A 15,897-nucleotide genomic window follows, 5' to 3' on the forward strand; every position below is an offset into this window, starting at 1 on the left:
GGCTTGTAGGTAATCTAATTAATTTAGATTGTACCTGGGCTAGTGTTGTATCCATTCTCCATAAAGTTACTTGATATTGACAGTTTAAATAACCACTTATAGATAGATTTCTATTGGCTGATCATATATGATCTCTGTAAGGAGTGCTCCTATCTGGCTCTCTATGGGTTGTAGGGGACTCCCAGAACAGTAACACTCTAATTAGCCAGGAGATTTCTCCTTTCTCCATGGCCTTTCTTAGTGCTGCTTCCATCACTGCTTCTCCTAAGTGAAGATCCCAGAACATTTTTATGTTGTCAAAGGTACAAAGTCGAGTATAAAAGTAAGAGTCTTGTTTTGGGAGACCATATTTCTCCTGGAGGGTTTCAAATGGTATAACATGGTCCCTATCCCAGATTTGGGCTACAGTTTGCAAGCCTTTCATTCATTAACCTGTGTCTGTATAGGTTCTCTGCCTGACTCAAAGTCCTGAAGCAAGCAAAGAGGCGCTTGTTTGAAGTAGCACTGGTCTGGGAATATTTTATTCCATATGGGAATGAGACTTGATATACTGCTTTTCTGTATGGTTACAATCAAAGCGGTTTACATATTATATACAGGTACTTATTTTGTACCTGGGGCAATGAAGGCCCAAAGTCACAGGGAGCTGCAGTGGGAATTGAACTCACAACCTCAGAGTGCTGAGGCAGCTTCTCTTACCACCAGGCCACTCCTCCTGGTCTTTAGAACAACCCTCAAGCATGGATTTACCTGGCACAGTCTGAGATAAAGCTCTCCTATGGGGGCTCAGGGCAGCCTCCATAAAGAAATATCTTTAATACATTTTTGCTCTATATGAATCCAGGGCTTATCCTCATATGCTGACTGATTTTTAAAGTATGGTGATTTGTAATAATTGAAATATGTATTTTTTGTTTAACATTTTATGCCTGTTACTATGTAAACCGTATAGGTAATATACAGTATATACATTTTTAAATAAGTATGTTAACCATGCAGCAATTTCTTGCAGTAAAACAGCTTTATAATACATAAGAACATAAACGCCTTCACCGGATCAGACCAAGGTCCATCTAGTCCGGCGATCCGCACACACGGAGGCCCATTTAGGTGCTCCTTGTTGGAGACCCGGATTTCCCGTATCCCTCAATATGATTTGCAAGAAGGTGTGCATCCAACTTGCGGTTGAAACCCAGAACAGTAATCTCTGCCACCACATCCTCCGGGAGAGCATTCCAAGCGCCCACCACTCATTGTGTGGAACAGAACTTCCTGACATTTGTCCTGAACCTGCTGCCATTCAGTTTCAGGCTATGACCTCTTGTCCGTGTCACATCTGAAAATGTCAGTAATGCTGCTTCCTGGTCAATTTGGTCAAATCCTTTTAATATTTTAAAAGTCTCAATCAGATCCCCACGCAGTCTTCTCTTTTCGAGGGTGAACAGTCCCAGTTTTCTGAAGCGTTCCTTGTAGCTTAAATTCTCCATGCCTTTGACTAGTTTCGTAGCTCGCCTCTGCACCCTCTCCAACAGAATTTTATCCTTCTCAAGGTATGGAGACCAGTGTTGGACACAGTATTCTAAGTGTGGTCTGACCATTGTTCTGTAAAGTGGCATTATACAATTGAAAGTGAGGTACTCCCATGCCTCCCTTAGCTTTTGTTTGATATAATATGGATCAATGGACCTGAGGGGGCTTCTTGAGCCAGATAAAAGCAAATGCTTTTTTTAGTTGTAATTGGCGGAAACTCTTTAGGGATCAGTATTGGGAGAGCCATGAACATATATAGCAACTGTAGTAATATCATTTTAAAGCTGCAATTCTTCCCATCCAACTAAGTGTTAGACCTTCCCATCTGTCTAATTGTATAAATAGCTTTTTAATAGGGCAGGGTAATTAGCTGCATATAAACCTGCCGGGTCCGCTGAGAGATTAACCCCAGATATCTAATGTGCAGTCCACTGGAAGGGAAATTGTACCTGGAGTGAGTGAGCATCATACTGCTCCAAGTTCACATTCAAAATCTCTGATTTTGACATGTTTATTTTAAATCCTGCTGATGCTCCGTATTCATACAATATCTCACTAATGGCCCCAGTGAAATGTTTGGATTTTGGATCAGTAGAAGCACATCATCTGCAAACAGCAGCACCTTTTGCTGTATATCCCCTATTTTTACTCCTGATATATCTGGATTATCTCGAATCTTGGATGCTTAGAGATTCCATATACAGGACGAACAGTAGGGGGGAAAGTGCATACCCCTGGCATGTTCCCCTTTGTTATTCAATTGGGGCTGAGTATGTGCCATTCATCTTGAGTACTGATAATGGGGACAAGTATAGTTCACGCACCCATTGAAGGTATCTACCAGTGATTCCCATATGGTTCAGGTTTTGGATCAGAAAAGATAACTCGCCCTGTCGAATGCCTTTTTAGCATCAAGAGATATAGGACCAGGGTGGGGGATCCAGATGCCCTTGTATGCCATATTAGATATAGCATGTCATATTAGATGTAAGGCCTTTTTGATATTGTCAAATGTTTTCCTCTGTTGAATAAACCCTGCTTGATCACTTGATACTACTGCTTGTAGTCTGTGCCAGAATTTTTGTAAAGATTTTGTAATCCGTGTCTAAGAATGATATAGGTCTGTGAGACCCGCAGTCAGTGGGCTCCTTTCCAGGTTTAAGGATTAGCATCACTGCTGCTATCTTCAACGAGTATGGTAAGTAGTCACCATTGCCTAAAGTATTAAAGACTTGCATCAATAATGGGTCTAAGAGGTTACCAAAACATTTTTAAAATTTATTTGTAAACTCATCAAGGCCAGGGTATGTCCCAGAGGGTAAATATTTAATAGACCACAATGTTTCTTCATCTGAAATAGGGTTGAACAGCTGATGAACCTCACCTTTTGGAAAGTTTCCCCAAGAGGAAGCTTCGTTAGGTAGACATCAATCGTGGCAGCATGCTTTGGGCCCTGGTCCTTACCCACTCCTTCATAGTCATAAAAACAATCCACAATGTCTTTGGGCAGGTTTGAGCGGTGTTTGCCCAATGGACGATGAGCTTGTTCAAGTTGCACAGAATCTGGTATACAATCGGCATCCTGTTCTTGAAGGAGAGAACACAATTTTTTTCACTACATCCTCTGTGTTAGTATATTCTTTAGTTTCTAGGATTCCTCTGAAGCGGAGGTTATGGTGCCTGCCTCTGTTTTCCAGGTCTTCTAATTTTTCCACTATTGTTGTTCACTTATTATTCTGTATAGATCTGCCAAAAGCTCTAGGACCCCCGCTTGCTTGTCTTGGCAAGTTTCAATGTCCCCTACTCTATGGTCTAAGGTCGCCATATCTTCCTGTAGTTCAGAGGCCAAGTTTGTTATTTCTGATTGGATTACTTTAAGGTCTTCCTTTCTCAATCATCCAGACACGGAGTTCTCCATAGGGGTCCGGCGGTAGCATTGTTTCAGTCCCGGACTTTAACAGAGTCCAAATTGGGTTCACAGTGGATCGGTCAGTGTGGTCTGCCACTACCATAAAAATAAAAAATTGGCTAAACAGTCCTCTCCCTTGAAAGAAAAGAACAGGCTTAAGATTTAAATAATGGACATCAGTATGAGCCTTTATGCATGAACGAGGGACTATAGGCTCGGGCAGTGCCTTCATGGATATCTAGCATCAAACTTAATGAGGGTAGCCCCATACATCATTTAGTCCATATAAGAGATAACACTCAAACAGTGTAGATAAAGAATAATCAATGCCTTGTAAATTTAACCATCAAGGAAGAGGACACAATAGAAAATAATAAAAATAAAGTAAGATGAAAAAAATGAAAAATCTGAAAAAGACATCAATAGACTCCCAAAGACCACAAAATATACAAGAAGTGGTTAAAGTGCAAGTGCTGAAAAAAGGTTCAAATTGTGATACTTTAAAATTCCATATTATATAAGTTATAATTATGAGTCTTAAATGTTAAAAAAAGTCATTAATCCGAATGTTTTATCAGTAACATCAATAAGAAAAAATTTATGTGAAGGTGAGAAATGTGTAGAAACTTCAATCGATAAAAGTACAGTTCATAAATACAAATTTCATAGCATAACTAATGTAGTAAAAAGCTTATCAAAAAATATCATAAGTTGAAAATTCATAGCACCACTGAAAAGTTCATAGCACCAATATAGAGTTCATAGCACTACCAATGCAATTAAAAAAATTTTTCAAAAACTTCATAAATATAAATTCATAGCATTACTAGTTCATAACACCATCTCCATTGTATAAATTGTCACAAAATTAATTGGTACAAAAAAGTATACTTAGCTGCATCTTATTAAATCACATATGTTGCTCTGAAAAATCAATGTCACCACTCGACAGAGCTCCGTTTCGCCACCTTCGTCAGGAGCGGAGATCCATGTAAAGCAGACTTTCAAAATTAAGGCAGCAGAAATCACTTTAATTCTGTCTGCGCCATATCCCGGAGCGAAAAGAAATCCAAAAGAACGCTGCACTACCATGCCATGCTGTTTTGGGTCTTCCACAGTCTGAAGTGGTGCTAGAATAGAAACTTGTAATGGTCTCACAAATCTATTTTTCTGAAGCAGCTACAAACCAAAGTAATCATCCTGTAAAGATAATGGATAATTAATTTCACCACTTCCAACAAAATCAATGTGAGTGGAATAATTTGCCAGTTGTAGCAGTTATGATTACTCACCCTCTCTTTTATCAAGTTGTGCTGCCAAACAACACGAGCTAAATGCCAAGCCGCCCATTCTATTCCTATGGACGGCTCAGCATTTCGCTCACGCTGCTCAGCATCACAGCTTGATAAAGGTGTGGGGGGAGGGTAGTCTAAAAATGTGGCTATTTTCAAAAATTAAATTCTGCCACTCTCTATATAATCACTAATTCTTATTATATTTTCCTTTCTTCAAAACTCTTGTAAACCGTGCTGCGCTCTATCCTTATAGAGAAGATGCGGTATATAAGCTTAAGGTTTAGTTTAGTTTAAAACAAATTAAAATTGTTTGTAGAAAAAAAAAGTGATAGGGTGAAACACCAAAAATAACTTTCTTACCTTTCTATTTTCTTTCCAATAATTCCAAAGAACAGTCCTGGACCATTAGATATATCTAGACATCACCAGCAGCAGAGTGCAAGGTTTCTGTTATTAGTTTTAAGAATCCCTAGCTGCACATATAAACAACAAGAAAGGAAACTGAAGGAGATATTAGATATTCTTCCTCTGTACCGCTGACAGATATATGATTTCCACAAACTATACAGTGCCCTAGCTTTTGTTATTTTTTCCAGTGTAATTGGTCTTTACCTCAAATCTTTTTAAAGTTCACATGCCTGCTATCTTAAATGTCACATATACTATGGCCTTTCCATATCTTATCCTTATTATCCATTTCAGTTACACTCCCACTGAAGAATGTCAGAAAGAGGCGCTTCAGGAAAACAGCTAAAAAAAAGGTAAATTGCATCCCTGAATCCAGCATAGACGTGGTGACCTAATTAAGAAATATTTCAAAAATAACCAACCCAGTAGTTCAAGAGTGGTTAAATTTGCAGGGTCAGCCATAGATGGGGATACTGCGTGCAGAGACAATGTTCACGGCTCCTGTGTGAATGAGAAGGCACTGCACCCATTTTCTCAAGAGGACATGCATATTGGGTCCAGTGGTCTCTGACCAAGAATTGTCACTGCAATATGAGAAAATCTGTAGGTAGCTGCAAATATGAGCTTACAGCACCATTAACCAATAGAGGTCCATACCAGTTGGATAGTAGTCACCTCCCTACCCCTATTTACTATGGAAGGGACCAGCTCAGTGACAGCCTGCAATTAGATTCCAGACCCAGGTTTCTCGCTAGTATTTCCAGATTTTCTCCCAGCCCATCCCTGGCTATGTGCTTGAGATATGGCAGTGTGGAGGTAAGTGATTCCATGTGTATGATTTCCTTGGAAGATGATTGAATTCATAAGTTTATAGAAAATGAGTTAGATGGGTTAAGGTTGACGCATTGACAATTGATGAAATGCATGAACAATATCAAACTTACAATACCAAACTTAATGTGTAAAATCATAAAATGTGTCATGCTGAGTTGGACCACAGGTCTGTTGAGCTCAGTGTCTGACGGTGGCCCATCCAGGTCACTAGAAAATACCTGACAAATTTCAAAGAGTAGATTGGTTCCTTGCTGGTGCAAAGGATTTGTAGTGGTGTTTTCAAGTCTGCATGCCTTATTCACATTATCTGACAAGAAATTCCATTACTTGATTGTTCATTGAGTGAAAAAAATATTTTCTCCTATTTGTTTTAATCTGTTACCTGTTAATTTAATGGAGTATCCAGCTGTCTTAGTGCTGTTTCAAAGATACATAACTGCTCCCTATTTACCTGTTTCTACTCTAGTCAATTTTGTAAACATATCTCCTATCCCCCCAGCTGCTCTTCAAGTTGAAGAACCCTAATCTGTTTAACCTTTTGTCATGAGGGCATCATTCCTTCACCTTTATCAGTTTTGTTGTCCTTTTTTATATGTTTTTTATATTTTTGTATCTTTTTGAGAGAAAGAGAGATCAGATCTACACAACATGTTCAAGGTGCAGCTGTATTATGGATTAATAGAGGCATTTTGATATCATTAACTGTATTTTCCATTCATTTCTAAAAATTTCTGACCACCACCATTGTACTAGGCTGATTTCAACATACTGTCTATGGTGACTCCAAAATCCTTTTCCTAAGTAATGGCTGCTAACAAGAACCCCAGTATTGTGTACTGGTAGTTGGGATTATTTGCAGGGCTATGGAGAAGCAATTTTTGGGCTGCGGAGTCGGAGTTGTGGAGTCTGAGTCAGAGTTGGTGAAAATGTGCCGACTCCAACTCCTAAAAGAGTTAAATTGTTTGTCATGCAGATATTTTAATGCTTAAATTTCTGTTTCACAGATAATAATTTGATTAACCCATTTGTTTCAGGATATGTTTTATTTTTAGAATATATTTGATGTCAAGTTCTTTGATTACAAAATCTATCATAATAAAACCCTAAGCGCGCATGCGCACTTCACACTCCATGATCCCTACGTCTGTGATCTGTAGCTCCGTGGCTTCGCATGCGCAGTAGAAGGAGTCAGCGGTGGTTTCTTCTGCACATACGGAGGCAACCTATGCAGGGATGCATGGAGGCAGTGATCATGGAGGCGACTCCCTCCCTCCCCCCTCACTCCATCTAACACAGCAGTCTCACTCGTGGCCCCCCAGGTACTGTTCTGCGGCCCATGGTCTGGCCGGCTCCCTTACAGTCCCTTGCCGAAGTTATTTTTAAGTTCAAAGCCGCTGCCGCGGCTCCTCTCACGAGCCGCATCTGCGTCGGAAGCCTCTCTGATGTCACATCAGAGAGAAGGTTTCCGGCATGGATCGTGAGAGGAGCCACAGCGGCAGCTTTAAACTCAAAAATAACTTCAGCAAGGTATTGTAAGGGAGCTGGACAGAAACAAAAAGAAATGCTGCTGCACAGGGAAATGGAGGGGGAGGGAATGCTGCTGCTGCACAGGGAAGTGGGGGAGGGAAATGCTGCTGCTGCACAAGGAAGTTGGGGGAGGGAAATGCTGCTGCACAGGGAATGGGGGAAGTGGGGGGAGGGAAATGCTGCACAGGGAAGGGGGGAGAGAGAAAGGGGGCCAGGGAGCGAACTTGCTTTGCTTTGGGGGAGGGATGTGCTGGGGAACAATCTTGGTTTGCTTTGGGGGGGGGGTAGACAGAAGGGGGCCACAGAGAAAGACAAAGAAAGGCAGCCAGGGGGCCACGGAGAGAGACTGAAAGACAGGCAGGCAGCGCACTAGAACGAAAGACAGCTGGCAGGGAGAGAGACAGAGAGAAAGACAAAGAAAGGCAGCCAGGGGGCCACGGAGAGAGACTGAAAGACAGGCAGGCAGCGCACGAGAACGAAAGACAGCTGGCAGGGAGAGAGACAGAAAGAAAGAGACAGAAAGGGGGCCAGGAAGAGAGACAGACAGAAAGCAAGAAAGACAGACAGACATGGGGCCAGGGAGATAAACAGACAGACATGGGGCCAGGGAGATAAACAGACAGACATGGGGCCAGGGAGATAAACAGACAGACAGACAGAAAGCGGGAGGGAGAGAGAAAGAAAGATAGACAGCGGGAGGGAGAGAGACAGATAGAAAGAAAGGAAGAAAGACAGACATGGGGCCAGGGAGATAAACAGACAGACATTTGGCCAGGGAGATAAACAGACAGACATTTGGCCAGGGAGATAAACAGACAGACATTTGGCCAGGGAGAGCGACAGAAAGCGGGAGGGAGAGAGAAAGAAAGATAGACAGCGGGAGGGAGAGAGACAGAGAGACAGGGGCAGGGAGAGAGACAGACAGAAAGAAAGGCAGTCAGACAGCGGGAGGGAGAGAGACAGAAAGACAGACAGACATATATTCTAGCACCCGTTAACCCTTTCAGGACCAAGGGACATATTTGTCCCATAACTTTAAAATCCTATAAATTTTGATTGGGATAGTCTACAGTTCTAAATTTGATATGTACGGATTCCATATGATACTGCCTTTATGTAAACAAACTGGTTCCGACATTCATTCATTAGCGTCGTTGCCAGATTGACGAGAAGATTCACTTGCCACACTGTCCATAAGACAGAAGTTTGATTTTTTTTTTAAAAAAATAATGATATTTCACAAAAAAAATAAATTTTTTGGCATCTGCAAGCCCTTTTTACCATAAAAATGTCGTCAAAACCACAAAAATTGGCCTACGATCCTTATGGTCCTGAAAGGGTTAATATAACGGGCTTAAACACTAGTATAATATATTTTATGATATTTATATGCTCTGCCAGGAGTTCTGCTCTTATGTGCAGATAGATTAGGTTTCAAGAAAATGTTGAAAATGCAATTATTTGTAAATGCTTTCCTATGAAGAGATATTGTGTAATTACCTGCAAGTGCCTTAGTGTGATGATATTCTGAATCATATAGAAAAGTGTTTCCTTTTATTTTTGAACTTGTATGTGCTGTTTGATATTTATGAATGTTGTTATGTAAACCATATAGGATTTATACAGTATATACATTTTTAAATAAATAATATTGGTGAAAGTGGCAGCTAGAGAATGACACGGGGAAAAAGTTTGTTCCCGCCCCATCCCTGTGAACTTTGCCCCTGCAAACTCCTATATAGGTATATAAATAAAGGAGTCTGTGTCGAAGTGGAGATATCATAAATAAAGGCGTCGGAGAAGGTTTTGTGTACTGACTCTAGAGCCCTGATTATTTCTCCATATATTGTTCACACTGTATTTCTCTACTTAAAATATCTGTTGTTTATATGTTCAGTCTATAGCAAAGTCTTTCTGGAGTTCCTCACGATCTACTGGTATCTTAACAGATTTGAATAATGTAACATAGAAACATAGAAATAGACGACAGATAAGGGCCACGGCCCATCTAGTCTGCCCACCCCAATGACCCTCCCCTACCTTTCTCTGTGAATAGATCCCACATGTCTATCCCATTTGGCCTTAAAATCAGGCACGCTGCTGGCCTCAATAACCTGAAGTGGAAGACTATTCCAGCAATCAACCACCCTTTCAGTGAAAAAGAATTTCCTGGTGTCCCCGTGCAGTTTCCCGCCCCTGATTTTCCACAGATGCCCCCTTGTTGCCGCAGGACCCTTGAAAAAGAAGATATCTTCTTCCACCTTGATGCGGCCCGTGAGATACTTGAATGTCTCAATCATGTCACCCCTCTCTCTGCGTTCCTCGAGTGAGTACAGCTGCAACTTATCCAGCCGTTCCTCATACGGGAGATCCTTGAGTCCCGAGACCATCCGGGTGGCCATTCTCTGGACTGACTCCAGTCTCAGCACATCCTTACGGTAATGCGACCTCCAGAATTGCACACAGTATTCCAGGTGGAGGGCCTCACCATGGATCTATACAATGGCATAATGACTTCAGGCTTACGGCTGATGAAACTCCTGCGTATGCAACCTATGATTTGCCTTGCCTTGGATGAAGCTTGCTCCACTTGATTGGGCAGTCTTCATGTTCTCACTGATGATCACCCCTAAGTCTCGTTCTGCTTCAGTTCTTGTTAGGATCTCGCATGGATTTTGGCTGCCCAGGTGCATGACTTTGCATTTTTTGGCATTGAAGCTGAGTTGCCAGGACCTAGACCAGCACTCCAGTAGGAGTAGGTCGTGCATCATGTTGTCGAACATTGAATTTATGTCTGTTGTGCTTTTGCCCACTACATTGCTTAGTTTGGCGTCATCGGCGAATAATGTTATTTTACCTCGCAGCCCTTCTGCCAAGTCTCTTATAAAGATGTTGAATAGGATTGGGCCCAGGACCGAGCCCTGCGACACTCCACTGATTACCTCCGTCATTTCGGAGGGGGTGCCGTTCACCACTACCCTCTGAAGCCTACCTCTAAGCCAGTTCCCAACCCATTTCATCAATGTGTCGCCCAATCCTATAGAACTCATCTTGCTCAGCAACCTGCGGTGTGGTAAGCTATCGAATGCTTTACTGAAGTCCAGGTATACGATGTCCAGGGACTCCCCAACATCCAGCTTCCTCGTCACCCAGTCAAAGAAGCTGATCAGGTTGGATTGGCAGGATCTTCCCTTAGTAAATCCATGTTGACGGGGATCCCGTAGATTCTCCTCGTTCAGGATCGTATCCAATTGGCGTTTGATTAGAGTTTCCATTAGTTTGCACACTATTGATATGAGACTCACCGGTCTGTAGTTTGCTGTCTCCATCTTGGAGCCTTTCTTGTGGAGTGGAATGACGTTAGCCATCTTCCAGTCCAACAGGACGTTACCCGTACTAAGGGAGAGATTGAAGAGCGCGGATAGCGGTTCCGCCAAGACATCACACAACTCCCTGAGCACCCTGGGGTGTAGGTTGTCAGGACCCATTGCCTTGTTAACCTTAAGCTTTGACAGCTCGCAGTAGACACCGCTGGGTGTAAACTCAAAATTACTAAACGGGTCATCTGCGTTAACCCTGGTCTGTAGCTGAGGGCTGAGTCCTGGCGCCTCGCGGGTGAAGACTGAGCAGAAGTATTCATTTAACAGTTGGGCTTTTTCCGAGTCCACTTCTACATAGTCTCCGTCTGGTTTCCTAAGACGTACTATCCCGCCTGAGTTCTTATTTCTGTCACTGATATACCTGAAGAAGGATTTATCTCCTTTCTGGATGTTCTTCGCTAGAGACTCCTCCATGCGGAATTTGGCCTCCCTAACTGCTGTTTTGATGGCTTTTGACTTGGCCAGATAGACTTCCCTAGAGTCCTGTTTCCCCGATTGTTTGTAAGAGATGAATGCTTTTTTCTTCTCCTTGATGAGGTCCGAAATCTCTGCAGAGAACCACTGTGGCTTATTGTTCCTTCGCCGTTTACTTACTGATTTAATATAGCGGTTTGTTGCTTCTTGTATGGTGGCTTTCAAAGTCGACCACATTTCTTCCACGTTATCGGTTTCTGCTTGGCTTTGTAGCGCCTGGTGAACGAAGTCTCCCATTTCTTTGAAGTTTGTGTCCTTGAATTTGAGGACCTTGGTCTGTGTGGTAGATTTAGTGAAACCTTTCCTGAGATTGAACCATACCATGTTGTGGTCACTGGAGGCCAATGTGTCGCCCACCGAGACCTCTGTGACACTTTCTCCATTGGTAAGTATCAGGTCCAGTATTGCCTGATCCCTTGTTGGTTCCAACACCTGTTGCCTGAGTCTTGCTCCCTTCATAGAATTTAATAGCCTCCTGCTGCTGCCGGAAGCAGAGGAAAGCGTGTCCCAACCACATCAGGCATGTTGAAGTCACCTAACAATACTGTGTCCCCACGCAAGGTGATATTCTCTATATCTCCGATTAATTCCATATCTAGGTCATCCTGTTGTCTTGGGGGTCTGTATATTATGCCAAGATACAGGCATTTGTCTTTCCCTTTAGCCAAATTTACCCAAAGGGATTCCCCAGTGTAGTGGACATCTGTGATTCTGGTGACCTTAATGTCATCTTTAGTATATAATGCTACACCTCCTCCCATTTTGCCCTCCCTGTCCCGGCGAAGCAAGTTGTAACCTGGTATGACCATGTCCCACCCGTGGGAATCCGTGAGCCAGGTCTCAGATATCGCTTCCTTTTCCAGATCACTTATAAATTTACTAAAATGCACTGGCCCTAGTTCAGATCCCTGGGTTATTCCATGATTCATTGCTCCCCATTTAGAAAACTGAAGTCCTTTAAACAGTTGATATATAGATCTGGTCACCCTGTCTCAAAAGAACTTAGTGGAACTAGAAAAAAAGAGTTTCCCCATCATCACTTTGTTGTTCTTCTCCAAACACATCCCTTAAGAAAAAAGACTAAACAGGACAGGGCTCTTCAGCTTAAGAAAAAAAATTACTAAGATAGTGGTTATGATTGTAGTTTATTAAATTTTCAAACAGCACTTTTTTTGTGTGTGTTCGTAATGAGAACTTTTAAATCAGCTATTTCAACAATAGAGCAAGTAGTTCTCTTGTTCCACCCACTATTCTCATTCAAATATCTTATGAGTAACATGCACAGCTTTTAAAGACCCTCAGAAACACCACCTGAGACTCATTCCATTCATTGTCTTTAGGTTTTAAGTGCTGTCTCCTCATCGGGGCATATATAAAAGCATAGCTCTCTTTGTTGTGTAATATAATATAGACAATTTATTTGTGGTTCTTTAAAGTGACTAATAACTTATCTTATTGTGGTCCTCCGTTGAAGGGTATCTTAGCCAACATGTTTCACCAAACGGTTTTATTAAGGCTGTAACCCCCTGCAATCATACAATAACTATTAATATCTGTAGTTTATTAAAATCATGAGTAGGATAGAATATTTTAATTGGGAACAGTTGTTCAACCTTTAAAAAATAAAAAACTCACTAAACTTAAAAAGGCCTGACTCCAGATAGCTTATATTATCCCAATGTAGTACTTTACCTCCTAGCCCATGACTTTTTATTCCCAAGAAGTCTATCAAGAGGGACTTTTTAAAAGGCATTTATCAAACTCTAAAAGTCCAGAATAACACCCGTATTGATTTAGTTTAAACCTTCTCTAAGGGGCTGATTCTATAAAAGGTGCCTAACTTAATTGTCAAAGCACCCTTAATAGGCTCATTTATTGTTGTTTTAAAAAAAAAAATTGGCAATAGACGCCTATTGCAATGTGCTTAGCAGTGCCTAATGTCTAAGTGGGCGTTTCTATGAGCGAAGCATGAGTTTGGCACCGCTAAATGCAATTCTCTTAGGTGCCTGAAATGTAGGCCTTTAAAATCCTCGCCTACATTTCAGACGAGTGCTAGCTGTGATTCTGTAAATGGTGCTTAAGTGTGATTGACATGTGGCATGTACCTATTTTCTATGTGTTGCTGATTTTGGCACCGTTTATAAAATTAGCCTCATGTGTTTATTTACATATCAAAACATGTCAATAGATTGGTAAGGCACAATCTTCAAGATCACCTTTACCAAATACCTGTTGACTTTTTTGCCAATTTTCATATGCCCAGTAATTTTGCTTTTCTTAATAGCTTCTGTTACATTGTCTGGCTCTATTCTTTGGTTCATTGGTCTATAGCTTCCTGGATAATTCCTGGAGCCCATTTTAAAAAAGTAACATTATATTGACTACCCATCAGTCTTCAAGCATAATGGCTGATTTTAAAGTCTGCAATTCTATATTTGAGCTTGTGGTGGTCCTGATGGTTTGCTAATCCTTAGTTTGTCAAGTGGCTTTATAAATGTATTTTTGATTTAAAATATCTTGTACTGTTGTTGAGTTTCTGGATTGATGGTTCTAATGGTGCTTTTTTTATTTGGAGGAACATCTTTGATATCCTCTTAGGTTGAGATGAACCCCCTTCCCTTGCTCAGTTGTAAATTCATCAACAGTTGCTGCATTTATGGGGTGGGAATGCACACTAATAAGATACATTATGATGGAATTTGTTTTAGATTTTGGTTATACTGTCTCATGCTGTTGATAAACTAACCAAGTAAATGAAATTTTGTTTATGTATTGATAGGTTCCTAAACAGGAACTAAATTAGCAAACATTTTAAACTTCTGAACAATAGTACATTAAGCATAACTACTTTCTGTCCACATCTCTCATATGCATTCATAATTACATCAGCTTAAAAAAATCTATTTAAAGTGAAGAGTACAGTAAGTCTCACATTTACTTCATGTTTTGATCAGAAGTAGATGAGCATTCAGGCTGTAAATTTGTAAGGCATTTCATTTTTTTTTTTTAAATTTATTTCCACATTCACATTGATATTATAATATAATCAATCATGTGATTACTTTCATAACAACTTTTCTCTGTGTAAGGCATTTCATAAAAACGTAAGAATAGTCATACTGGGACAGACCTGTTAGTCATCTAGCCCATTATCCTGCTTCCAACCGTGGCCTACAAAGTTGATCTCTATAAGGGGACAGGTTTCAAACTTATGCTAATTTAGCCTCTTTTTGTCTCTATTACCATGCATACAATATATGCACATATGTACCTTCCATTGAATATAAAGGACACAGTTATTGAGAGCTCCAATTTGAAGCCATTCCTCTGTTTCTTTTCCAACCTCTGGCCCAGTACATTGAGTCTCCAGATGTAGAGAAGGAGGTGAAGAGGCTGCTGAGTACAGATGCAGAAGCTGTCAGTGTCCGTATCCTTAAAGTAAAACTGGTAACGGGGAGGTGAGAGGGTTTGAGGGATGGGTTTGGAGGATGGGACAGCTGCATTGGAAAGGAAGAGGCAGCACTAATCAGCAGGAAAATTTGGAAAAAGATTGCATACACAGGTGTTCTAACTTGGTAAGATGTGAGCATAGCTCAATGTGTTCTAAATACATTGGTCACAGCTAAGCTTTTAACATAGGTTAGGTTTGAATGTGAATCGCCCTTTACTGGAGTTTTATCCCTATCAATATAAACCTATCTCCTACCTCTGTAATGTAGACACCTTGAACCACAAGGTAATGGCGGAATAAAAATCTCTAATGTAATAGTTGGAAAATCTCTTGTAGGATCAGATGGGAAGGCCTCTTAGCTTTCCTTACTTTTTCCCTTAACTCTTCTGCACCTACTCTCAGGATGGGAAATCATTGCTGAAGATGAGACAAAGGAAGCTGAGAACCATGGTTCTCTCACCAGCCTTGACGCCTCCTCTCCTGGGATATCTGGACACAAGCAAGGTCGCAGTTCATCAGGTATATTTTTGTGACTGAAAACTAATGGATATTTTGTCTTGCTTGAGGTTACTCAACTTGTCACTGCTAAATCTTACATCATTTCAGAGAGGTTTTTTTGGGGAGTGGGTGGTGGTTAGTTGTTGTTTGGTTTTTTGGTTTAGGGGGGTCATTTTCCACACTTTAGCCTTTTTTTTTATTATTCTCAGTGTGTATAGATCTTGGTTCAAAGACATTGACTGAGGGTAAGAAGTGAATTGGTTTTCAGATGATTAAGACTATAGATGACATAACATAAGAGTTGTCACACTGAGACAGACCAAAGGTCAATCTAACCCAGTGTCCTGCTTTCAACAGTGGCCGATCCAGGTCACAAGTACTTGGTAGCATCCTAAAGAGTAGCAAGATTCCATGCTACAAATCACCCAGGGTAAGTAATCACTGTTCTTGGATTTACCTTAATGGTTTGTACAATTTCCTCCTAGGAAGTTGTCCACACTTCTTTTTGGTTTTAAACCCAGCTATGCTAACAACTTTTACCACATCCTCTGGCAATGAGTTCCATAGCTTAACTATACACTGAATGAAAAA

General features: G+C 41.0%; 1 protein-coding gene across 6 annotated transcripts in view; it reads left to right on the top strand.

Moving 5' to 3' along the window:
- TAF7L (TATA-box binding protein associated factor 7 like) overlaps positions 1-15,897 on the top strand; it is a 64,048-nt gene that overhangs the window by 25,344 nt on the left and 22,807 nt on the right. For 5 of the 6 annotated variants that reach the window (XM_033946667.1, XM_033946666.1, XM_033946665.1 and 2 more), the window contains exons 7-9: positions 5,437-5,495; positions 14,706-14,784; positions 15,211-15,327. In XM_033946667.1, coding sequence (XP_033802558.1) covers positions 5,437-5,495; positions 14,706-14,784; positions 15,211-15,327 — 255 coding nt within the window. The remainder of the gene's footprint in view (positions 1-5,436; positions 5,496-14,705; positions 14,785-15,210; positions 15,328-15,897) is intronic. The other variant, XM_033946670.1, reaches the window with a different exon arrangement.

The sequence above is a fragment of the Geotrypetes seraphini genome, chromosome 5 (assembly GCF_902459505.1).
Source record: "Geotrypetes seraphini chromosome 5, aGeoSer1.1, whole genome shotgun sequence".
Taxonomy (NCBI): Eukaryota; Metazoa; Chordata; class Amphibia; order Gymnophiona; family Dermophiidae; genus Geotrypetes; species Geotrypetes seraphini.